The 26,286-nt window shown below is 42.4% G+C and overlaps 1 protein-coding gene across 3 annotated transcripts; it reads right to left on the reverse strand.

Annotated features, from left to right (window-relative positions):
• Positions 1-1,268: 1,268 nt before the first annotated feature.
• wnk2 (WNK lysine deficient protein kinase 2) lies at positions 1,269-26,252 on the reverse strand. Of its 3 annotated transcripts, none has more exons than XM_080301810.1 (28): positions 24,381-26,252; positions 19,413-19,585; positions 18,710-18,930; positions 17,824-17,981; positions 17,125-17,213; positions 16,694-16,913; positions 15,574-15,844; positions 14,449-14,729; positions 13,447-14,337; positions 12,929-13,042; positions 11,603-12,013; positions 10,739-11,431; positions 9,548-9,597; positions 9,247-9,409; positions 9,038-9,154; positions 8,774-8,944; positions 8,652-8,694; positions 8,396-8,551; positions 7,347-8,203; positions 7,086-7,143; positions 6,911-6,975; positions 6,208-6,791; positions 5,871-6,097; positions 5,544-5,774; positions 5,322-5,396; positions 4,550-4,594; positions 4,112-4,434; positions 1,269-3,728 (listed from the first exon to the last, which is right to left on the reverse strand). In XM_080301810.1, exons 1-28 carry the CDS (start codon positions 25,044-25,046, stop codon positions 3,426-3,428), a joined length of 7,656 nt encoding a protein of 2,551 aa, XP_080157936.1. In that variant the 5' UTR covers positions 25,047-26,252; the 3' UTR covers positions 1,269-3,425. The 3 variants fall into 3 exon arrangements, with proteins under 3 accessions (XP_080157936.1, XP_080157935.1, XP_080157937.1); XM_080301809.1 differs by having other exon boundaries at positions 5,298-5,396; XM_080301811.1 differs by lacking the exon at positions 5,322-5,396.
• Positions 26,253-26,286: the final 34 nt, after the last annotated feature.

Genomic DNA, 26,286 nt, shown 5'->3' on the forward strand with positions numbered 1-26,286 from the left:
ATCCAAAACTGTAATTGGCGTGTGCTTCAGATTAGCATTCTGTTGGAACACCCAGCTGTGTCCAAATCACCTCCAAGTCAACATATGTGGAGTCCTCCTGCTCCTGCTTCATTATTTCATCCACCTTGTGCAGTGTTGCAGTACCACTAGCAACAAAACAGCTCCAGACCACGACACTACCACCACCATGCTTGACTGCGGGTACAGAGTTTTCAGGTTTCTTAGCCTCACCTTTACTCCTCCAAACATACCTCTTGTCATTGTGGCCAAGTAGCTCAATCTTTTCTCCATCTGTCCAAAACATTTTTTCTAGAAGCCAGTTTGCTTGCCCATGTGGGCAGCTGCAGGTTTCAATCAATATTAAATCTGTGGAATTTGGAGCAGGGGTTTCTTTCTTGGTCAACATGTCTTGGTCGATGATGAAACCAGTTTCCAGTTGGTAGCGTACTTGAACATTGGTAGATCCAGTGTTGTTCCTGAACATCACTAATTTCCTCACATCTGAGGGTGGCTGCTGGCCTTCTTTAAGACCTTGGCAATGTGGTGACACATCCAGATTGACTTGTGTATATACACAACTGTTTAAACTAGCAATCTTGGAATCTCCAGTTATTTAGAAATGCTTCCAAGACACCTTGACAATTTGTGTAATTCTGGAGTTCTACTTTTTAGATTTCCTTGGACAATAATAATAATAACAATAATGGATTGCATTTATATAGCGCTTTTTGGGGCCCTCAAAGCGCTTTACAATTCCATTATTCATTCACACACTGGTGGAGGCAAGCTACAGTTGTAGCCACAGCTGCCTTGGGGCAGACTGACAGAGGCGGTAGGTGAAGTGTCTTGCCCAAGGACACAACGACTGAGACTGTCCGAGCCGGGGCTCAAACCGGCAACCTTCCGGTTACAAGACGAACTGCCAACTCTTTGAGCCACAATCAAGATCAGGATGATCTTCAAACTGCAGTGTCAAGTGTATTATGCCTGACAGAAAGATACTAATACACAAAAACTTTAAGTAAACACCTCAGAAATCTCCTATTATCAGTGAAATACAAATACCAGTGGTGAAATGTGGATTTTAACATAGATTTTAGCCTCTGTTTGGTGAAATATAGAGTGATAACATTCCCAGAACTGCATTTGCAAAACTGTCTTTTCATTTGTAATAAGCAATACTGTTTTGGCGAATCAGAGTGGAGAAGAGTAAAGACCCAGAGACAATTTGGCTTGTGACTACTAATGAAAGCAGTATGTGACTAATATTGTGTGGTGTCAAGCAAAAATGAATTTATTTATGTCTTCAAGTATGTACAGCTTTTTTTTGAGAAGGTATCAATCTGACAAGGTCAGGAAACTGCTGGGAAAACAGGTGATATAGCAGGCAAAAGCAATCATACATCTAGCTGTCATTGCAAGCATTAGATTTAAAAACAGAAGTTACAGTGGAAAGCACAAAGAAAACTACTGCATAGGAGATTAAAAAAAATATCTAGGTCATTATTAAAGATCTACCTTATAGACAAATAATCCATTTTCAATTACTCTCTAATGTGCAAAAGTGAAACAATTTTAAAGGGTCATGCCAATGATTTTACATTTAAGGTTCAGTTTATGATGTGTTATACTCAGTCTGCGTAATGTGTTTTGTGAATTTGAAATTATTTTTTTAAATGTTGAAAGATAACAACCCTGATGATGTAAAGATGCTAGCGTGTTGCATTATGGGAAATCTAGCGTCCTCTAATTCTGCAAATATAGAACATTTCTGTTTTGGTTCCCCAAAAGTGTTTATTGTGCCTTTACAGAACTGCTTGGCTTACCATACTGACTGTGTAGTTTTACACAGGGAAACAAGGGACCACATTTATAAAAGCAAGTGTTTTCTTAAGATGACTGTGCCATTTGCACTCAAAAATACACAAAATGACTTATGCAACCCCAGAACTCTTGTAAGGGAGTAAATGATTTATGCAAGAGATGTATTAAAGTATTGTTTTTGACTAAAATAGTGAAAGCACTATATTTTTTGGAAATCCTTGAATCATTTTAGCCTTAATACGTATAAGCATGAGCTAAAAGGCCAGCATCTAATATACAATTTTGAAAACCTATGCCTATTACGCAAACATCAAACAGTTGTGGCTTTTCGGTAATTCACATTCATCATATGCCCCCCTAATATTATTACATCAACAGCATTTATCAAACGAAAACCATCCACGCAGTAATCTCTTAAAAACCACAAGGCAACAATATGTAAAGCTACAGATTGCATTAGTAGAGGTATGGGATGATTATGATTTTGACTCGTGTGTTGAGTCCTTCAGCCCTCCTTATGTATGATTTCAATCGCTTTCTCTGAACAACATCCACTCTAAACACAGAACACCACTCAGTGGGGATTCAGAGAACATCCGTGTGGTCATGCAGGCTGCTGTGCAGGTGCTAAAGCAATCCCACAAGAACATGACTTCAGTGAACAAGGAAACTTACACAAGTATATGCTAACCTAATGCAGCTTTGGATATTCATTAATCTTTTTACAATCTCTGATATTTAATGTACCGCAACACCGGATTGTAGTGTTTAGCTGTGTTTTGTTGCTAAATTAAACATGTTTTAATCCACATTCATTATTCAAATCACATAATTTACCTGTGAAGGTGAAAGCTTATATAGAATATATCTAGAGTATGCTTTGAATCTAAATGCTTTTCTTCAAAAAACAGAAACTGCATTTCAAGGCACTCTCACAGGTGTTTTTTTTTTCCACCTGAAGATAAAGTTCAAGTTCATTCAAATCTCTTAAGGATGTTTCAAGCGCTTGTGCTGGAAGCATTTCATCGATGAAGAATGAAACCTATCCTTGGACTGAGAGAGAGTAAAGCGACTGGCCTTAGTGACCAGGATGTCAAGTCTTCACAGTGATGGCATGATGGTGGCAAATAAGGTGTTGCATTAAGACACGTAACTGCAGCACCAACCTACAGATTATCTAATGGTAACTGTACAAACACAGGAGCTATTTACAGACTGACGATAATTCATATATACACTCGGCAGCTTATATATATATGAGTGAGATGAGCAACACAAACATCAGCTGTTTAACTGAAAACACAATATGAATGAGAAATACAGTATGTACATTCAATGCACATACAGAAAAAGAAATCTGCACTTTAATGCACGATTCAGCTAATTACAAGTGGACTGCACTCAAGGATTATGCATTGTAATACGGACATGAGGTATGTTGATGCAAAATGACACAAATAACAAAAAGACTAAGGATGAGTATGTACATATGATTACATACGTGCTGGTTATATATATTTACACTATTATGTACAGATTGACTAGAACTACAATGAGATATATTTTTGGTAACGGAGTTGGAAGACACAATGCTACAGAGATTAGAGAGTCCTCGCCTTGGGGTCAGTTGGCTGATATGATGGTGCTGGAATGGAGCTGTGGGTATCCTGAGCTGAGGCCACAGCAGGAAAGGCAAAGACTCCTGGAGGAAGGGGAAAGAAAAACCCAGGCCACTGGCTAATAGAGAGAGGTGAGGGCAAGGCCCTGAATGGAGCAGGAGAGTGATGCTGATAAGAGGGATGTGCCCCCGCCGGCGGGGTAGCGATCATTGTTGACCCAGGGGCATCAGGCCAGGACAGTGGCAGACTACAGGCCTCTGGTCCTGAAGCTGTCCATGGCGATAACTAAAAGGGTTACATAGTTAAAAGCAAATAGTAAACATAGCACTTTTGCATATTAAAACAATAATAGCTACACTAACATGTAGACATGCAGGATACAGTACTGCAATACTAGCATGGCAATAACCTCTAGTAATCTTAACGAATGCCCCAGCATGCATTAGGAAATGAAATACAATAATCAAGTCAGAGTGCAAGTCATGATAAAATGAAAGCGTATTACTGTATTCTGTAATGAACTCTTCTAATTAATGAGTCCCTACAACATTAAGGCATTTTGAAGTTATAGCCATTAGAGTAGTTTTATACACTTCAGGCCTCATGATCTAAACACTGTATATTTGCAATATCTCTTTTATAGAATAGATAATAACCATAGCACTCACATCTGAAGCCCTAGCAAGCTGTTCACTTGTTTGAAGTGGATCCTGATCCCAAAGCTGGGGTCGAGTTATACTCAAAGAGTTAGTGCGAGGCCGGTGGGTGACAATCAGAACCTCCTGGGCCCAGTCATCCATTAGTCGTTGTAAGTCTTCAGGCAGGTTGCTATCATGGGCACTCGCAGATGTGCTACTGTATGTGCCTGTTTTGTTGTTGCTGTTATTGGCTTGAGCTTGGGCCAATCCTATCACCGGCTGATGTGGAGGAGGTGTGACACCCCCAGGCAGCTGCTGTGACTGATTGGAAGCCCCTGCTGAAGCTCCAGACCCTAAAAAAGACACACACACATATAAACACCTGGTTTAATACCCTGATTACAACATGAAACAAACAACTTGACTTATAGAAAAACAAATTCTTAATGAGACTGTAATTTTACATACTGCTACCACGCTCTTTACCAAGACAAAGTCGCTTCAGTGTCGCCCCTACAGAACAAAAAAAGATTAATGCAAATCGCTGCTTTCATCAGCAGGTTATAATGGTCAATAACGGGGAACGGTGCAAAACAAAGCTACAGAGCACTGCAAAACAAGGGAATAAAGTCACACTAACAAATGGATAAACAAGGCAATCATTCCCCTTAAATGAGACAATCCGTATAGTTAGCAAATCATGCAGATGACCCATGTTTAAGGCATTACAAAGTGCAGGATATCAAAGTGACAGATAACAAACAGGTAATACAGGGTTAGAAAGAAGCATGACGAGAAAATCTATTGTAGTTTGGGATGCATGAGACATGCAAGAGTCTATTTCCTAGGAATACAAAGTTGATAAGTGCTTATTGCACACAGACAGAGAGCAGAAGAATTAGTGAGACACGTGAAACGTGAGGTAAAACTCAATACTTATAAAAATACGTTGAATAATAAATAAATAAAAACAGTTTTTAAACATGACTGATAGCTATTGGGTAAAATTCTCAGCTTCTCTTTCAGGGAATTTGTGTAAACTGCTGAATAAAATAAAATCATCTCTGAAATGAAATAATACAATAAAATACCAACTAATAACAATGAGGCAGGGAAAAAAATAGCACATAAAAAACCCTGTGAACTAAAAGGAGTTTTACTGAAAATATGGAAACCAGAAAATATGAAGCTATGCAGGAAGAGAAGAGATACAAACAGATAGATAAAGACACAGGCCCACTGAGAAATCTAGCTCGTGGCTTGCTACTCGATTTATAGGTCACTCTCTCAGATGGTTGAGGGTAATTAGACCAGCCTGTAGAGGAGCATAATCAAGGGGAAAAGACAACAGGGTAAGAAGAATAAACACTCCATTGCCAACATTATTAAACAAAGCAACAACACAAATAATGGTTTTATTAATACTCTTTTATTAATACTGTTGAATCAGGGTGTGTGGTACCTTGCCCCGGTGGCACTTGTGTGCCAGTTCCATCTCCGTGTAGTCCAGCATAAATATTATCAGAAGATAAAGAGCCTTTAAGGGAGCAGGGCTGCTGAGTCTGCACAGGCTCCGAGGTTGAGCTGGGAAGGTGGCTGGTGCATGACCGGGCCCTGCTGTGAGTGGGGAAAGACCCTTTAGCTGGAGACCCATTTAAACTAACTGTGTTGTCACCCGTACCTGCAGCAGCACCTAAAGACACACAAATGCAAGAGGATAACATCAATAAATAGTCTTTCAGTACATATTCTTAACTTTTAGTACTTGGATTTCTGCAAAGCCACTCACTGGATCTGCTAGAGTCACCAGTTTTGGTTGTGACATTTCTAAACTGTTGAACCAGAGGGCTGAGAAGTTTGCCTGGCTTCAGCCTGTGCTTGCTGGACCTCTTTCTACGGCTGGCATGTGGTGCAGCAACTCCCAGGCCAGGAGGAGGAACTTTACCAAGTCTTCGATACAGGAGCTCCACTTCCCCTCGCTGATGGGCCTGCAGCTCAGAGATTTCCTTCAGATGTCTGAGGAAACCCAGGAGAGAAAAATAATAATGACTTACAAGCTAAATGACAAAATATCTTCATATACAAACATGCTGCATGACAGAAAGCAAACCAAAAGCGATGCTTACTTCTCCCTGAGTCTTTGTAGTTCTCTCTTTATGTCTGAATCCTCCATCTCGGAGTCATTATCGCTGCTGCCATAGGCAGAGCCGTGCACCCCACCATGCCTGCTCGGTGAGTCAGAGCTCTGCACGCTGCTGCTGCGACCAGAACGACGGAGAAAGGCCACTGCCCTTTTCATGAGGTCACTTCCTCTGCGCTCAGAGCGGGAGTGTTGCAACGGGGTGGCAGGAGTCAGCTTTGCAGGGCTGCTCTCTGCCCCTGAATCTGAGGAGAGGAAGCGAGCGTGGACCGTGACATCCACAGGGACGGATGTCATTGCACGAGGTAAAGAGCCCCGCTTGGCGTTAGAAGGAGGCGTGTCCAGATAGAAATCAGGCGGTGCAGAGTAACGGCTACAACGTGTCCTCTGTGTAATGTCATCTTCAGTGCTCACCACAGAGAAACGGCCAATTGTGGTGGAGGTAGCCATGGCATCAAACTGACCATGGTCCCTAATGTATCCCACAGGGTGCGCCGGTGAGGCAGCGCTGCTCCAGCTCCTTTGCTTCACATCTCGTCTGTTGGCCACTTCAGGGGCAACAGGAGTGATCTGCCAAAAGCACAGAAGAAGAATTCGTATGACATCATGAATGGTGTGAAAGAAGAAAATGGTGCTGAATACACAGCTCTACCTTCACTTTAAATGTGTGAACATACTCTAGAACATACCTTAAATCGACCTCTTGCTCCAGAGCATGAAGCAGAGTGAGGAACGTGTCTTCTTGACAGGGATGCTGGAAGGAAAATATCCACAATACTAAAACTGTAGCACTGCAGGAATTAACTCGCATCTCATTTTACTTAGGAGATAATGATGCCGATTATGTTGCGATGTTTGACGTACCACACACAGCTGAATCACTCAGTGCGCTCAAACTGTCCATTCTCTCTGGAATTTGAGGCTTATAGAGGGCAGAGGATACAAACTATTACTCGTTGTCCTTTAAAATACTTGATGAGGAACAGCTAAATAATATTTGTCATTCTCTCTTAGATCAGTTTAGCTGTGCTCCTTTTCTTGAACTCCATTAAAACACTAAAATATATTAAACAGTTAAATTAATATTATTTGGATACAGTACAACACAGTACAAAACATACTTACCAGCTGTTCACCTCCTCTGTAGCGTCCCTCCCCTATTGGCCCTGGGGTGCTGTTTCCTGAGCCTCCTGTGGCGCTGTCTGGACCAGGAGGAGACTGGATGTACTCTGTGCCAGACCCTGGTGTCTCTGCAGCGCTGCCTGATGGATACATGGGAGCATACTCCTGGTAGAGCAAATTCCGTAGTTTCTCATCCAGGGTTTTAATGGTGCTGTCCACAAAGCCGCTACGAGCCAGTCTTCCTTCACCATCGGACTCACTGGGACCTGCACCATGCTGGGATGGTGCTGGACTCTGTGGTAGTGAGGACACTTTGGTCCCTCCAACAGTGGCAAAAGGCTGATGCAGCACCACAGGTTGCTGTGGTCGCTCGCTCCGTGCAGCAGGGGCGTAGGAGACAGCCGGTGCCTCTTTGACTGATCCTGGCTCCTGGAGCGGAAGAGTAAGCGGAGATCCAACCTGTGAAGTGCTCACATCGAGAGAGAGGGGCATGACCAGAGGGCAGCAGGGCACGTCGTCAGCAATAGAAACCGGGCATGTCATATCAGGCAACTTCTGAGATGCATGGATTGGTGAGATGGAGCCGAGAGGGGATCCCTGCGAATCTTCCACAGGGAAAGCAGCATGCGGGGATGATGTTTGTGTTCTGGCTGTCTGGGCTTGCATGCTGTGTTGCATTGAACTGCCTGCTGGCTCCACTGATGGCACTGACTGGAGAGTCGGAGGTGCAGACACAGGAGGTGACAGGGTGGCCAGGAGGAGCGGGTCTGTGTTGGACATTATTGGAGGACTGCAGAATCCGTACACGTCGTAAGAGAAACCTCCACTTCCCCCAGACATTGTGGAAGATGAACCCTCTTCTGCAAAAGGTAGAATCAAAATTACACAGAATTGTGATATTTATTTATTTATTTTTAAAAAAAGGTCTACTTTATTTATTGTGAAATCAGTTTTTGCCCATCTGAGCTGCAGGATGCCTGTCATTGTACTGCCACAAGGTGGTGCTCTTGCTCCTTGAAGCTGCTGGATATTATTGGAAAATTTGCAGTCACCTCTGGAGGGCTTTGCAGTGGTGCTGTCAGCAGGGTGCATAGCGGCTGAGCTCCCAGGTGACTGCGTAGTTGTCCCGTCAGAGGGGGTCTCCTGACTGGATGTAGGTATCTCCTCTACAGGGCAGATTATGAACCATCTCTTTCCTGTATGAAGAACTGGGAAGAATTTAAAAAAAAAAAAAAGTTATAGTGACGAGGAAAAAGGATTTACCAGACATGCATATGGGTAAATGTTTTTCTAAGAAAAGTGTTATACCATTTTGCTGATAGACTGGTTGAGATCCTCCAGGCTGCTGACTCTACAAAGAAATGTATAGATGAAAGCTAAGTCAGTCTGCTAATTGCTAATTTCAAGCAATGAGTGTATTTGTTTCTTACCTCTCCTACTAATGCTTCAAATGGCTGGACTTGTAAAGGACTGCAACTCAAAGCTGTGTCCCTTTCACCCTCCATGTCTTCATTCAGCATGTCTTCAGCTTTATCCACAATATCCTTCAGCTGGTCAATAAAGATTTCCTTCTCTAACATCAAGATGAAGCCATTCTCTACCTGTAGATATGCAGTTGTTAAGATGTTAAACAATAATGTAAATATTAAGAAATGATTAAACACAAAGTCTAGATTGTACAAGTCTGGATTAACCATGTAAGTAGCGATTTCCTCGGGAGCGTCTCCATCCAGATCAAATTTAAATGTCACCATTTTGTGGTTGTGAGTCTCCAGCTGGCATTCGACCATTTTATCACCAGTGTTGCAAACCTGTGGGAGCAGTGCTTACACTTTACAAACTGAAAAATAAAAGATTTCAAGAAACTGTACATTCTGACACCACGAATGTCACCAAGACTCACATTGAGCATGCTCAGCTTTGGTTTGCTGGTCTTTTCCTGCCTGGAACGGGTGCGGGCAGACTTGCGGTGATGTTTCCTCGGTTTCCCATCTCCCTTTCCCACACTAGCAAAGCTTTCATAGCCATCACTTGTTTCCTTACCAGATGGTATATCAGACTTGAGACTAAAACGAAAAAGAACATTTTAAGACAGTTTAGCAATTCACGGCCAAGTGGCACATTTTCCTCACACAAAATTGTAAAAACTACAGAATCTGAAAAGACATAAAATATATATTTTTTTAAAAATAACAGATACACACCTGTCAAATTCATAACTGGGTAAAGATATTGGTTTTTCCTGAAGCACCTCCTGAAAATAGAAAAATGGGAGTGTAAGAGGACCTCGATGAAGGACCTATAATGGATCACTGGGGGACTAAGCCTTACTGTGGTTAATGTATAATGTAATATGGTTAATGTGTGTTGTTACTTCTCAGCATGTTAAACTAAGATTCAGAAGCTGGTGTCATGATGGGACTGATGTATAAAATTTATGTTAATGTAATTTGAAATGAATCCTGCAGTTTGAACGTTCTTTCTGACCAGCGGATACTTTAATACAGTCATGTGAAAAAGAAAGTTTTTACAGAGCTACAGTATGAGCCATCATTTGTGGAAGTAGTAATAATGTGAAGTAATTGGTTTCTGTATCCCTTGCTGAGGTTTGCTGGCATTCATTTATGCACGGCTCTCTTCAGGTCCTGCCACAGCATTTCAGTCAGGTTGAGGTCTGCACTTTGGACCAGTGACACATCTTGTCTCTTTCAGCCATTCTGTTGTAGAATTGCTGCTGCATTTGGGATCAATTTCAGCCAGTCTTGAGCTGTCAGGCATATGGCCTCAAATGTGACTCTAGATTACTTTAATATACAGTGGAGTCCGTGGTCAACTCAATGAATGCTCTGGTTTTGTAGCTGCAAAACAAGCACAAATAATCACCCTCCTCAACCATGCTTGACACAGCTGCTATGAATTGCACTGATGTGCTGGCGTATTGTAATCTAAACGAACCTAAGCTGTGGAGCCATGTTCTTTCATGAACTTTAACACCTGACATGGTTAATAAAGCCTCTGGAGTCTGAGAAGCGTTTTTTCCCCCCCCCACAGTTTCTTGGAGCATCGTAAGGTCTGATCTTGGGCTGAATTTTCAGAGACGTTAAAAACTGGTAAGACTGTGGCGTTGAGTTACCCCCACACCTAACTGCCTAAACCTCTGCTTTCACAAGTGCTGATGATCAGTTAATCAAGTTTTCTTTAGAAGCACCTGGCTGGTGTACTTACTTTTTCATGGATCTCCAAAGAGTTCTGTGAAGAACTTTCTTTTTCACATGACTTTATTTGTCATTTGCAGAGACAATTTTAATCAAGCACAGGTAAAGCTTATAGAATTTACATAAGTGTATAAACTGGTATTGTTCTCAAATATTCACAGACATTGGATTCATCACTACCTCTGCACAGGGCTCTTGATGAGGGGTGCTGGATGCAGATGCCATGTCTGCAGTTTGCTGAGTTGCAGGCAGGCTGGAACACTCGGGTATTGAGACTGTTGTCTGGGTGCCAGGAGGCTGCAGAACTGGAGCTGGGACTGAAGTTGTGACAGAAGCTGGAGCGGGAACAGGAGCTGCAGACTGAACTGGTGCTGGCAGGGTGTTTGGGCCTGAAACCAAGCCTGGGACTGACATTTCGGGTTTGGATGAAAGTATGCTCACAGAGGAGACTTCTGTTTGCTCCAAAATGGGACCTGATGCTGATACTAGTGGTTGAGCTGGGGCTGAGACTGCAGCTTGAATTGCTGTTGGAACTTGTATTGGGATTGAAGTGGGGGATTTAAGAAGGGTTGTGGTTTGAGGCATAGCTGCGGCCTGAGCTGATACTGGGACTTGAAGTTGGTTTTGTGCTCCCACCACAGCCAGAATTTGTGCTGGAGGTTGAGTAACAACATTAGCTGGGATTGGGATTGACGCTGGGGCTGGGACTGGGGCTGAAATTGTAGAAGCTCCTGCTAAGTCAAGGCCAGCTCCACTAGTTTCTGAATCTGTTCCCCTTCCCCAGAGAGAAGTCTGAACAGTAGGCAAAACTGAGTGAACCGCACCCAAATGCTGAAAGTCTCCCAGAGTGCCATGCGGAGTGAGTGACTGTATCTGAAAGAAAACAAGCACATTTAAAGAATTGTTCATCAGTTAGTTCAAGTACTCTGTGTCTTCGAGTCGCTAAACCCATGCCCAGCAAGCATCACACCCATTCCACCTTAGCATTACAGATTTCCTATGATCCAACCAACCATTACAGTGAGAACTGAGTGAAATATTCACCTGGACAGGCTGCTCAGCCAGACCGTGCTCAGGATTGGGGGCAGGGTATGGGGTGGGTTGTACCTGAGAGAGAGGTAAGGGATGGGTGGAATGGAAACTTAGGTTTGGTTGAGATGTGGAGGGGCTGCCCTGCTGCTGTGGCACTGCTGAGGACACGGCCATGGCAAAAAATGGGAGGGGGAATGCCACACTGGCTACATGCTGAGGTGTGGACAGAGGAGTGCCAAGAGTAGACATAGATGGCATGGCAGAATGAGGAATCAGAGGCAGAGAGGGACGGTGGGGTGAACGTGAGTAATAGGTGCTAGACATAGTGGATTCACTGCTGCTGTAGACAGATGGCAGAGGAGCTGGCGAGACGGGGGAAGGCTTGTGGCCCCCTGTTTGAATAACTGCATATGGTGAGGAAAACTGGGAAAGAAAAAGGGAAAATGATATAAAATGAACAAAGATAACCAATAGAAATAACATTCACACAGGCCCCTTATTTATTACTCTACCCTGCCACCTATTATATCATTTTATAGGAAGATTTGTTGTTGTCTTCTCTAACACAACACACCTGCATGCTGATCTGCAGGGGTAGAAGTGGGGAAGGAGCACTGGAGACTAACTGTGGAAAACTGGTAGCGGTGTCAGGATGACTCAGGTGGGAAGCAGGCTGCTCTGCAGATAACAGCTAAGGAAGGAAATGACATGTTTGGGGTTTTGTCTTTCTTCTTTTCTTTTTTTACTTATTTAGTTTTTTTTACAGTATGAATCTGAAACTGAGAATTCAAACTAATAATTAAACAGTTTAACAGCTTCACTTTATTACAAGTGAGCTGCAGGGCGGGCAGACTTGTGATTCAGTTATTCTGCATGCTGCTCTACCTTTGGCAGGATAGCAGCTGGTTGGAGATGGTACTACAGTGAGGAGAGATAAATGTGAAGGAGACACAAACCACATGAACAGCTATTCACATCACACACATAAACACAGATATACAGTACAGTGCACATTGGCTATTAAAGGGAAAATCAGATACACTTTTCACCCACCTCACACACAGCACTAGACCTACTTGACTTAAAATGGCCAGCACCACTAAATTAAATGGCAGATTAACTTCCATTATATTGCATGTTTCAGTTTATGATTTAAAAGTTGAAATTGTATTTTTTATATTACATGTCAAATGACGAGACCCTGCGAGTCAAGCACGCTAGGACAGGCAGCTGGGTGGGCTCCAATGAGCGACTTTCAAACCGTCGCTTCATAATTCAGATTTTTGGGTCTCACTACAGATGTTGCCAGGGTATTTTAGAGTCAGATGTATGCAGTACCTGCTCCTGGTTGGGCTGGGCAGTGTTCTGTGTCTGTAGAGTTGGGCCTGCAGCTGGAAAGCACTGTCTGCTCTGGTTAGCAGCAGTGGCTGGCGTAGCTGGAGCAGGAGCTGTCTGTCAGAAACACATAATGGGAGACCTTCTTTAGGGATAGTAGAACTGTATAATATGTGCTTGTATTTAATACAACAAATGTGGCTCACACTTTAGTTTGTCAAAGCATTTGTGGTCACTTGCAAGAAAATGGAGAGGGGTGTTTTTTAGCAGCTGGAATTGTTCATCAAGGGCAGTTAAAATGGAAATGGGAAGCGGCAGCATTTATCTATCATTGCCCATCCAACATGTTAAGAGAAGCACTTTGAGCGAGTAATTCAGCACTTAATGTTGATTAAGCAGGAGCAAAAACAGGCTGCTAACATACTGGGCAGGGGAGAGAGGCAACTTGCAGGATCAGGAAAGATACAGCAGGCTGCTGCTATGGCATTTCAGGCTATGCAAAGTCTTCTTCTCTAACCCACCAGAGAATTGGCTCTGTCTTTGCTGTGATGTGATGATAACTGCAGGTTCCTAACCACATTTGGAGAACAGTAGAACGGAGCATCCAGGCTCTGGCTCTTGTCTTTATGCTCACGTACTGAAGAACAACAAACCCCAGTTTGGTTGTGTAGTGGATGATTAACACCTCTATCAGAGAGGGTGGGGGAGCTGGTCCTGCGACTGACAATGTGATGGAGACAGTAGTTGAGGAGCGTGAGATCTCCACCTTCATACAAACTCCGTGGGAACACATTTTGTGAAGGTGGAGAAAGATGTGAAGGAGAAGCTGCCACGACGGGCTGACAATTTGATGATGTGGTAGTGGGCAGAGAGGGAGGAGACCTTGGCTGATGAAGAGATGTGGGCGAGCTTGGCTTGGAGACTGGAGCAAACTGGGTGGATGTGGTGTCAGTGCGTTTGTGTGTGTGTCCCAGTGATCCACCTCCTTTTGTCCTGTCCTTGCAGAGGAGAGACATGCAAGCTTTGCAGTGATGGTGAGGCCCTGGGCTGCGTGGGACACATGGAGGCAGCTCTGCAGGAGGTTGTAAATTAAGGGGAAGGTGAGGTGAATCGAAATGACTTGCTGAGTCATGATGAGAGTGTTGATGGGGGAGCAAGAAAGGCGATAACAATGACGGCTTCTGGGCAGAGTTAGCATACAGGCAGTTTGTATCGTGCACTCGACTCTCTGTGCTATTTGCCGGAGACACTTCCTGTAACGGACACAAGCAGGGGAGTGGAGTTGTCTTAGTTAGCGATTGCATCCTACACTGTACCATCTCAACCATTGAGGCACTGCCACGCCTAAGACACATAGTACTTTCAGTGATGAGCAGGTTCTCATGGCAAACAAAGGGATCACTGTAGTGACGCTGATGACGTATCATTCCGAAAAAGAAAATAACATTTTCGTTATTTCAGAAAAATATCATTAAGGATATCAGAAAGAGAAAATGAAAATAACATGAAATGCTTTTACTCACTGTTTGACACTGATAAGGCCCCTGGTGCAGTTGTGATGCAGGTTGTTGAAAGGTCCCAGGGTGCAGCTGGCCTGCGGTTTTCTGGTACGCTCCTTGGTGTAACTGCACGGACTGTGCAGTGGACTGCTGGTAAGGCCCCTGGTGCAGCTGAGGGTCAGTCTGTGCAGGAGGACTGTAGATAATCTGAGTTGTGGTAACAGGTTCTTGAAACGTTGGGTAGGGGCCATTCTGCTGATTGTTTTGCTCATCTAATTGCATGGTGGAGCTCACTCCACTGCCAGCTGTAATAAGAGAGCATGTAAAAGATTATGATTCACCGTGATGCTTTTTGTCCATATGCAGGAAGGACAGACACTCAAAAAGAGAGATGGGGTGTGGGAGACAGTGGAGTAGAATCTTAATAAAATTCAAATGCTAAATGATGTCACGTAATTTGGCATCACTCAGACACTGCAGCAGCCATATGTCTGATTCTCGCTTAGGTTCACTGAAACTATTTTAGCAACAGTCTGTGTCGTGTGTTTTAACCAGTGTTTGATTCTGTTGACCAAGATGATAACAAATGCACAAGGAGAAAAACTATCATGACATGTGTTGATACTTTTGTCAGCACATTTCATATGAGCGAGATGAAGACGTTCTGGAAATACGAGATCCAAACAGAGCTAATTACGTTGTGTAGATAGGTAGGATCCAATCAGAAGTAATCTCCTTGTGCAGTAAGGTTAGATACACACATTTAATCTGAAAAACACGCAGGGAGGGCAGGCTCAGCTATGCTTTCTCACAATAACACAACAAAATATCTCTTAGCAGGAAAAGCAGCAGCATTTCATATTTGATGTCATGGAAAATAAAATGCTTTGTAAACCACGTGGAGCAACTCTCACTGGTAAAAACATGACAAACTTTTACACTTTATATTTTAGTGAACTGAATCACTTCAGATTTAGTTTGTGATGCTCTTGCGATATTGAATCAACTAAAACTAAAAGAGCTTAGATGTTTAAATTCTTAATAAAATTAAAACTGGTCAAAATTGGCTCTTAAAATCAACACTGGTTTTAACTTCAGGTTTTGTGTTAATGCACACATTCACATAATATTCTAATTCCAGTTTCTTACATGTGGTAGATGTGGCAGCGGGGACGGTGCAGATCAGAGTCTGCTGCTCTGACTCTTGGTCTTCATAATCTGTAGTAGCTAATGCAGCTCCCTGTGGCATCCCTGTACTGGGAACCTGTAGGAGGTTCTGCTGAGTTTTCTTCACGGGTGTCTCGCTGTTTCCATTTGGTGAGACAGTCCGCTCCCTCCTCCATTTGATTAGAGCTACACGATCTCTGATGGACTTCCCAACGATCTTCACATCACAATCCAGAAAGAAACCTGAATCCACCTATGGAGGCACAGGCAAGATACTCACTGCAGCTCAGAACTACCCATCCTGCATTAACAGAAGTTTGCATGAAGAGCGAAAGGTCAAGTGATCAGTTGCCCTAGTTCAGGAGCGTCAAACTCACTTTTTACACCAAGTGCATGTAAAGACTTTTAACTAAACAATTAATAATTACTGTTATGTAATATAAATGCCCAGATGGAGCTCTTTACCAACAGGAAAAACTCTAAAATTGATTAAAATACAATTGAAAATCGAAAATATATGCCCTCCTTTTCCCAAAGCTCTCTAGTGGGCCCGACTGTCTTTGCCGAGCTGATTCTTTCCCCCGTGCCTTATGTTTGACACCCCTGCTCTAGTGTCTATGTAGACATAGTCCTGTGGTATCTGAAGCACTTCGCAGTACTGCAAACCAGTAACGCACTCCTTACATCAGACCTACATCAGAAGATGTGTTCCAATGTAATGACTTCCATAACATTATTAGACACTTTGTATATCATTATGCTGATAGCCCAACTACCTCATAACAGGAAATAACAGAAACTGAATTGAAATAGCAAACCACAAAAAAAACAAAAAAAACAAAACTACTTTTGTTATGGTTAGAGTTTAAATTCATTTCCCCTCTATCAGTCCATAAACCTAATCTCACTGACTGGCTGTAGGAAGAAGCCAGAGTACCCAGACACAGGGAGAACATACAAACTCTAGACAGAAAGGCTCCGGCCAGATGATGGATTCAAACCCAGGTGTTTGTTGCGAGGCAACATTTTAACAGACACCAATAAGAAACATGAACTGGCAAAGCACTGAGAAACAGTGCTTTTTGAAAAAAAATTTCCTTACCATTTCTTGGGCAACAACTTCTGGGACCTCATGCACCAAATCAAAGGTAAACTCAATGGCACCAGTGTCTTTGTATTTTCCCTTCAGTTTTTTAGGATCTTCGACCCACAGCTTTAGAGCGATGGATGCTTTTTTCCCATCATCTTCTTCATTGAGCTCCACCCTCACACCCGTGTCCTCTGCAAAGAAGGCGTGATTCAGGAGGTCCTTGATGGAGTACCTGCAAGAAATACACAAACACTACAGACCTGCACTACATGTCACTGGCACAGTAAAACACAGAGGAGCACAAACTATGTCAGAGTCAAATAGTGGTATTGACGTCTCTTTGCAGGAGGAGAAACAAAACAACGCAGTGCTAATATAAGAGTCAATCTCTACCCACACAACAATGCGTCATAAGCTAGAGATAGAGGTTCTGGTCCAATTACCTTTCTTCCCATCTGTGACAGATGCACTCCCCGATTATTTCCTTAATTTCTGGGTCGCGGACTTTGCTGTAGCTGGCAGGTTTCACCCCCTAAAAAAAATGTAATCCATGTCTTAGCTTACCAAATGACAGGTTTTAAACAGAAGTACTTGGAGAAATAACAGAAGAAACTTCTGTCTGCATTGTATAAAATCATTAAATACAGAGTCTGTTAAACACATTGTCTTTCAGACATATGAGCCCTGGGAATAAAGGTTTTCAAAAGAAATAGGACCGTTCTCATCTGCCAAATTAAAAGTGTCAGCATTAGCTACATTAGGTAGATACTGTTGTCTGTTATAACAGTAATTTAACTAAATTAGTCCGAGGTTTGCCCATGCTCTCAGGGTCCTGTGTTCCAAGCGCTGCAGAACCAGCTAGATGCTTTATTTTTTTCTTCCAAGTTTGACCTGGAACACCACAAGAATACAACAGTGCATCCGTGCAGGCAAAAAAACTCCAACAAAATAAGCAAACCTACATGTAAATTTGACTGTCTTTTGATCACTGCAAATGTGCAGAACAAATCGGATATTGTGGCAGGCTTATAATGAACCCTTCATTCTAAATAAGAACCAAAAAATTGAGATATAGCTTGGCTTTGTTGTAATCATAGATTGAAAGTTATTATAGCAGTGGCAGGATTTGAACGTGAACTCACGCTGGTCACTTTGCGGTAGATCTGAGCAGCATTTTGACATTCAGAGTAGGGATATTCAGATGTTGCCATCTCCAGCATACACATCCCAAAGGCGTAGACATCCACGGCCTCGTCATAGTGCTCCTCATACATCTCTGGAGCCATGAACTCTGGAGTGCCTGGAAAATTAATGCAAGAGAAGATGATAAATTGCAAACTTACTGATGGTTTAATTGAACTCCAGTGGCATCAACAGCAGAAACTGATCAGGCCTGATAAATCATGAAGAATTTTCTAAACATGACAGTAAAATATAGCAACTTTAAGGTGGTCAAAAAGCTAATAATAAGCCCAAACAGTCTCGGTAACTCTACACCAAGTAGGGTTAATGTTTTTTTAAAAGTGGCCAATGATTCAAAACACTCATTGTGTCACAGCTGGTCGGATCCAGTGACACATAGATGTTGAGCTTTTAATGTAATTCTACACTTCACAGAATTTTTTGTTTTGTTACATAAAAAACATAACAGGCACAAAATCCCACACTTAGAAGGAACAAGTTCCCTTATTTTGGTTATGCAGTACACAGATTTACTGTTTTCGTTTACTCCCACAGTGATCGTCAGTGTCATTTTTGGTACTGAACACTACCTGCAGCAACAAATAACCCGCTGACACATTTTAGTGTGGGATTGGTGAGTGCAGTGAAATATTTTGCCAAAGATAAAAACAGAGCCAAGAATTAAAAGCAAAACTAGAGCGAATGTTTGACTTTGATGCATCAGGTAAAATAATCTCGACCTCTAACGGTGTCTAACAGTGTCTGCACTGCGTTTAGTTTCTTTCTGCACTGTGAAAATTCCCAAATCATTAAAACAGCATTTTTTCCAACTGCATGGTAACTAACCAATAACACTTTTAGCAAAAGAGGCTCTCTTTAGAGTCGCCAGGCCCAGGTCTCCGATTTTGACAGAGCCCGTAGGACCAGTGATGAAGATGTTGTCACACTTAAGGTCTCTGTGGATGATCGGAGGAGTTCTAGTGTGGAGGAAGTGGAGGCCTTTGAGAATTTGTCTGCACCAGCTTCTAAGAACTTTAGGCTTCATGACCTTAAAGCGCTTCAGATACCTGTTGGAAGATAAAGAATGTATATATTATTGTGGTGATAGAGAATTTCCAGTTGACAACAAGTAAAAACTGGCTTTTCAAACATGCTGAATGATAGTTGCTGAAATCACATTTAGAGATCTATCCCCAAGTAACCTCTGCATTTATAAAATATATCCAGTTAGCTGTTCTTCTCTTGCTAATTTTTATAGCCTTCTCTAATGATTGTTCTTTTCTCAAACCAATTTCCTAATTGTGACTGCCTGAAAATCTTTTTCTATTCTGTCCTACCCTCTATTTGGTATTCATTTATTTTGCTAATTACTCTTTACGAAGAAAATCCACCCCCTTATTCACATAAATATATCTTTCAGCTTTTGGTTGGATTTCAGCCGTAGAATGACTAAAATTATGCCATTCAACAGCTTTGGGGAGCAAATTAAAATATAGCAAAAAAGACAAACAAAGGTTATGACAGGAAATATTTTTCTTTTGCCGCTCACGTTTTTAGTGTTCCTGAGGTCATCAGCTCTGTCACCAGAACAATACACTTTTTCCCTTTGACGGGTGATTCCCAGAAGTCATAAAATCGCACAATGTTGGGATGCTGGAGAGCCTTTAGCATTTCTGCTTCCTCTTTGAATCTCTGTCTCTCTGCTTTGGACAGTTTCCGTTCCTGGAAAAATGAAGAAAGAAAATGTTTTGGTTTTTTTTTTACTATTATTTATGCATCTACTTCTATAGAGTATAAAGAAACAGTATTAGTCTCTCTGTGTTTCTCTACCCACCTCATTTCTTTATATTTTGCTTCCAACAAGCCAGACTTCTATCTTTTCAAAGTGGTCTCAAATAATAGTTCTCCACGTTTTCTGAGGGATTTTCAGCCCAGTCCTTTTTTCATAGGAATGTTTGCTTGTTTGTTTGTTAAGCCATGTAACACTGACCTATGAAGCATTTAATCATAAAAAGGCAACTCAGGGGACTAACTGGTAATGGGTCTACACATAGAAGACAACTTAGCAAAAAAACAATTTTAACTCGTGTCTTTAGGCACTTTACTAGCAGCCTGGGACTGAAATACCTATTTTGGGCCCATTTCTTTAGTCAAATCTACAAAATAAATAACTAAAAAGATTGCCAAAGGTAACACAGTTTGACAGACAAAAAATAGTATCTTTTCTATTAGGTGAAAACTTTGCGTATCTCAGCATGTTGTGCAGTGTTTTCTTTACTTTACTTCACTGACAAGTGGAGAATAAAAGAAGTTGCAGGTCTCAAAACCTATCTGCAACAGATGAACAATGTCTGAAAGTCCTGTCTTTAAGAAATGGGGAAAAAAGGCAGCAAAGACCTGACACAGGCCCTGAGAGATGCATCTTCATTTGATTCATGGACTGTTCACAGATTCCTGAGCAAAAATGGCCTCAGTGGAAGGCCAGGAAATGGAGAGGAGAGGCCAGGAGAAAAGGCTGAGGTATGCCAAATTACACAAGAACTGATGAATGATGATGAAGAAGGAGAGCCATCTGTGAAACACAGTGGAGGCTCTGTTATGGTTTGGGGCTGCATTTCAGCCAGTGGGGTTGGCGATCCTGTCAAAACTGATGGAATTTCTGTACCATCAGATTTTCTCCATCATGCAATATCACCTGGAATGCATCTGATTAGAAACAGCTTTAGTTTCAACATGACAACTATTTCTTTGAAAGCAAACACATATATAGAAATGCATATATTGAAGCAGTGTGGGATCGTGTTGACAGAACAGAACAAAAGGCAGAAACATCCAAAGAAGAGCTTTGAATGTCCTTCAAGAAGCCTGGAGAGCTATACCTGAAGACTGCCTAAAGAAAATACAAGAACACTTGCCTAATATAGTTCAGACAGTGCTGCAGAATAAAGGTGAACATACCAAACACTGACTTTCAAGCTCATTAGTTTTGTACAGCCTCTGTGTTTGCCTTCTATAATGTATTTCCACTTCTGTTTGCAAATGTTTCAATAAGTCGCTGCACCTGTTTCTCATTTAGGACAGATATGCATTCTTCTCAGTTAGAGATGGTAATGGAACAAATATGATTCCTTTGAATATTCCCATTGCTTTATGATGGGACTCTGCTGCCTGTGGCTCATGTTTATAGTGAAAGCAGCTTTGGCATTTTGAGTGGGTATACATGGGGGTCTGAACCAATTACTCTCTTTATTACCACTGTGTAGAAAACACAAAGCACTACAGCATTCGTGAAATCACATTTTCAAAAGACAGATGAGTAGAAGTCTTGTTTAATCTGTTGCTGTGATACAGAGACAGACACATCTGTCATGGCAGATAAACGTGAGCTTTAATCACATTTTTAATCATAAATGTCAAACATGCCTCTGGTAAATAATGGAACAAAAAAAAATTCCATTAAGACTTTATAACAGCGAGCTAGGATTTCTTTTTATTTTCCTTTCAATCACAAAGCCACAAAGCATAATGAAAATCCTTGATTTAGGAATTAAATTGCACAAATTTTGAATTCTACATCTTTACTTATACAAGCCTGAGTGGGTTTGTGTATAATGGATCAATATTTTGTCCCCTTTCTTCCCTGAACTGTTGTATAAATAGTAAAACAGCTGACAGCAAACACCCTCCGCATTTCAGTTTCTCTCTTGTCAGCACAACACATCCAACTCAAAGACTATGACAACGCCAAAAACTGCATGACCTCCAGGGTTTCTTTAGAGCCGTCTCCATAGACACGTTTCAGCAGAAACCATTCGGGTGCAGTTGATGTTTCAAAGGCCAGGGGGTCCACAATAACCTGATGTACATTTCATGCTATTGATTATCGACAAATACCTGAGAATCAGATTTCCTGCAAAGCTCATAGTGATCTATACAGTGCTCAGTCTGAGGTGTCTTATATTACATGCAACACTGTGAAGGATACAGATCCGACTTTCTTTCATAACTCTGATTCTTATGGTGTACAAATATATTACAGTTTGCCTCATCCCCATATCTTCATTGTCCTTTTTTAAAAGCAATTTTCATACAAATTATTAGAAGACGCTTTGAGGGATAAGATCTCAGCAGGGTGTGGCACCAGGATTGTCTTTACTGAGACATAATTGTGCACAATGAAAAACTAAATAATAAATAATATTAGAAATAAAATAGAATGTTGTGGACACAAATCTGGAAATAATATAAACATACAGAACTCTTGGTTTACTGTGTATCAAATACTTCGTATACTATAAACTGTCCTTAGATGAACCCAGCCTTTCCCGTTTCTACTCTCATGGTGCAGAAGGCTGCATCAGCAAGACTCACTCTCCAGACACATCTGTGTGGTAACAGCACAAGGGTATAAATCGCTGTTTGATATTTATTACTAAGCCATCAGACAAAATGTACAACTGTGAGACACTTCTCAGTGTGGTAAAGTGCTTTGGCATTTTACTAAATTGTGTTAGGCGATTTGCTAATTTCGGGTAAACAACTCAGTCAGCAAACGTTTGATCGCATTTTTGCAGGCAAGTAAGTAGCAAAACTGGCAGCCTGGTTTGCTCAACACCAGGAAAAAAGCTCCACTTCAAATACAATTCATTTCTGATTTCTATGAGCATCTATGTTTTCTGCTGTCTCATTCTTAGTTCTACCTCCGTACGCACACAGTGTACAAACCACACAGGGCATCTGAGTTACAGCAGCTTTTTTTGTGAGTGAGTTACACAGACAGAGACACTCCAAAGGGCAAGGCCTCATCTCGAGGGACAGAATGGTTGAATCATCACTAGATCTCCCCTAAGAACCTGCTCAGACACCACGCAGATGCAAACACACACGCATAATGCACAAATACACTTACTGTAGAGCTCATCAAACGTGACACACATTCAAAAAGCACACTCTGCTGTGAAATCCAGTTAATTATGTGTTTAAGTGCTTAAAAATATGCCCAGTGGTTGGATTCTCTTCTAATAGACAAGAATGAGCACTGAAGATATGGATAGGTGTACTGATGAGGATCAGAAAACCAAATGCAATAAAGTAATAAAGTTAATCTTAAACAGTAGTGACGCATTGTGGTACAGCCTTGGACAATCGCCGTTCTCACTCTTCAAATGAGATGAAGACACGCTGAATGGGCTACATCAGAACTTCATTTTCATCTACTGAATGCAAATAGAAGCACAATGTAACTACCACTTAATTCTATGAACCTTACAGAGCTAGGCTGTGATTTTTTCATTAGGGAGAAATTCAGTGATTTGTTGGGCCAGACTTGCTGAGATGCCTTCCTACACTTTCTGCAAGAGTATGAGGTGAAATGTTTTTCATCTTATATGAAATAATTGTAATTATGATCAGTTAAAGCACACGAAAGGTTTCTAAGATTACGATGAGATGGTGACTCATCATTTTGTGCACTGGCCCCAACGTCTAAGTCCGCGTGTAACGTGAAAGCCAATTCAGTGACTAAGCATACACCAAGAAGTAGTAGCTATTTAAGTTTAATGAAAAAGATCTGCTGGGAAAAACAAAGACGCTTCTGCTTGTGTTTTGATGCAGAATGTCTTAATACTTAATTTTTAAAATTCTATTCTTATGCCTGCTCATAAATCTGCAGACTGAAAAAGCTTAGCACAATTTGAGCCCTTAAAGGGCAGCCACTGTCTACAGGTCTGTCTGCAGACTAATCTGTATATCACATGGGCAGCATCTAAACTAATCATTAGATTACCACATACACAGATTAGTGATACAGCAAGCTGTCACTCATATGAAACACTGCATCACCCCTTGCTAAAATATAGCCTATAAGCAAATCTGACTAATTAAAGTGCCATTTCAGTTCATCTGCTGACATGGCTGAGTAGGTACAGATGAAATTCAATTCACTTAAGAGTCAATAATGTGCGCAGGGGACAAGGAGGATGCAGATTTCCTTTAAATGACATCTTTGTAATCTACTGAATCAGAAATGTGCTGTTACTTCAACTTGGTTTGGAAATAGCAACATCTAGGCTAAGAATTATAAAAATAAAAGCTTGTAAACTGATTGCTGAATTTTAAAAAAGTGAAAAAGTGAAGTTTCTTGTAATACATATATATGTGTGCGTGTGTTCACACATAAATCCTGTCATATGTATTGTAAATGCTTGTAACTTCAGCTTGTTTAATCAATCCCAGCTATATACAGAACCATGGCTGTGACCTGGCTGAGCTAATGAGGGAAAGAACCAAAGGCAACAATGTAACACAGCATCCACTGACCCTGCCTGAGAGTTTGGTACATGACTGGCATGTATATGGGTATTTATGTGTAATATAAAGATCTTTATTATTGTCTTGCTTTTTATTTTTAACCTTCAAATGAGCGAATGAAAAACAATCAATGATGCTGTAGAGCTCTTGTAGTCAGCTAATTTGTGTTGGCTGATTGATGTTGGACCTCAGTGATTAGCGAACCCACCTGAAGCTCACACCAGGCCACTTCGACCCAGGTGTCGGTGTCGAGACCTTTATAGACAGTTTTGAAAGACCCTCTCCCCAGCTCGATGTCAAACTTGAGGAAGCGCCCTCCGGGCGAGGTGGCCACAGCCTTCATTCCGGGCTCCTCTTCGTTTTCGTCACTTCCTGCTTTACCTGTGACATCGGAGGGCACGACCTCTGCCTTGGGCTCGCTTTCGCTCCTGCCTCCTTTCTCCTCGTCCGCGTTCACGCTCTCTGTGGCCATGTCTTTCAGGCCCACCTGGCTCTCCGTGCTCGAGGTCTCCTGGAGGCGGGTCGCGTGCAGAACCCGCGCCCGACTCCTGTCAACGATGGTTCGCAGGTCGATGTTGAGTGCCGGGCTGCTGTTGGCGAACTCCGGTGTGTCCACCGGCGGCTCTTCGGAGTCTGACAACCACTGGCTCCGCCGAATAAACCTGTGGCGGACCGGCACCTGGTAGTCTGTGGAGGGGTATGAGCTGGGGTCACTTGCTCCACGCAGGGCTGTGTTTTGTATGTTGACATTGTGGTCTGTACCATTCTCATACACAGGCCTGCAAGCATTTGCATTAATGTCCGAGTCCAGATTAGGTGCTGAGGAAAACGTGGATCCCAGTGGCGGATCTTTGCTTGAATCCACCGAATCCATCCCGGTTACGCTGTTAAACACTCACCGGCGACATTGTTTCTGGAGGATGATGAGCCGCTCTCTTGTAGCGGTGGAAGAGTTCGCTGCTTACCTGCAACACTCCAACACGGTGACGCAGTTCGCCAGTTTAGGGTGTATGGCCTTGGGTTTTTTGTTTGTTCGGGACACAAAACATCCCCCAAAAAATGTCCAGCGGGGAGGATGCGTGCATTGCTCCTTGCCACCTCACGCCCCGGTGGTCCACCTTGCTGCAGTACAGCACAGAGCAAGGCGACCTAAGCCTGGTGTCGCTGTCAGTTTAACCTATGAGCTCACGAAATCCGTTTCGACCACATTGCATAAGATCCTGCGCCTACTATAAAACTGTGATTTGTTCCGCAGACAAATAGCTGTTCTATAGGCCTACAGTGGACAGGCGGGGATGTTTAGACCGTGGCACGCACCGGCTCCTCCAAAGACACATCACGGGACAAGCAAGTGCGCGTCAGTCATCGAGACGGACTCCGGTGGATGCAAATATACAGCAGGTGTTCCGGGTGAAAGTGTGAATCAGCTCCGAGAAGTGTGACCTCAGCATAATTCCATCTATCCTCACACTCCGCATATACTTTTTCCTCTCCTGCGTCGTCCTGAAGCCGAGTGCAGGATGGACACAAGCGCTTATCAGATTATGCTCACTGCGGCACAGCTTGCCCCACGTCGTCGGAGCACACAGCTCTCAGCGCATCTGTCGTTCCAGATGATAATGCTGTTTTCTTCTTCAATTTCATCTCTTTCAGGTTTGGGGAAACTAGAACATTTCACGGCACAACCCACGCCCCTAGCAACAACACGTATCCAATAACTCGGCACGCTTTTAGGCGGCACCTTTACCCTCCCCGGACACAGGCTGTGTGGTCCACACCGCTGTCCGCCCTCATCGTGACGCGCTAAGCCTCCAATGGGAAGATGACTGAAAGCCTACCAACCAAGAGGCACGCTGTGGGTTACCGGATAACACGCACCGGACCCTGTCTTAACAGTAGACTCATCCGGATGGATGACGTGCAGACAGACCGACACATGAGAACATCTGGTGTATTTCTCGAAGAGCTATCATAGGTTTTAGTCCCCTTAGACATTTTATTTGTGCTTACAGGATTTATTAAACATTTATTAAACAGGGTTAAACGGGGTCTTTGTATCCATATCGTAAAACAAAAACAAACAAATTATAAAAATTAAGTTGGAATTAAGTCAG

The sequence above is a fragment of the Astatotilapia calliptera genome, chromosome 5 (genome assembly GCF_964374335.1).
Source record: "Astatotilapia calliptera chromosome 5, fAstCal68.1, whole genome shotgun sequence".
Classification (NCBI taxonomy): Eukaryota; Metazoa; Chordata; class Actinopteri; order Cichliformes; family Cichlidae; genus Astatotilapia; species Astatotilapia calliptera.

Bases quoted from the DNA above. Each gene is read 5' to 3' on its own strand.
- wnk2 (XM_080301809.1), bottom strand. From the start codon at position 25,046: ATGGATTCGGTGGATTCAAGCAAAGATCCGCCACTGGGATCCACGTTT. The intron at 19,586-24,380 runs GTGGGTTCGCTA...TCATTTTTCCAG, and splicing joins TGGCCTGGTGTGAGCTTCAG to GAACGGAAACTGTCCAAAGC. The intron at 13,043-13,446 runs GTGGGTTAGAGA...TGTTTCTGACAG, and splicing joins AAGACAGAGCCAATTCTCTG to ACAGCTCCTGCTCCAGCTAC.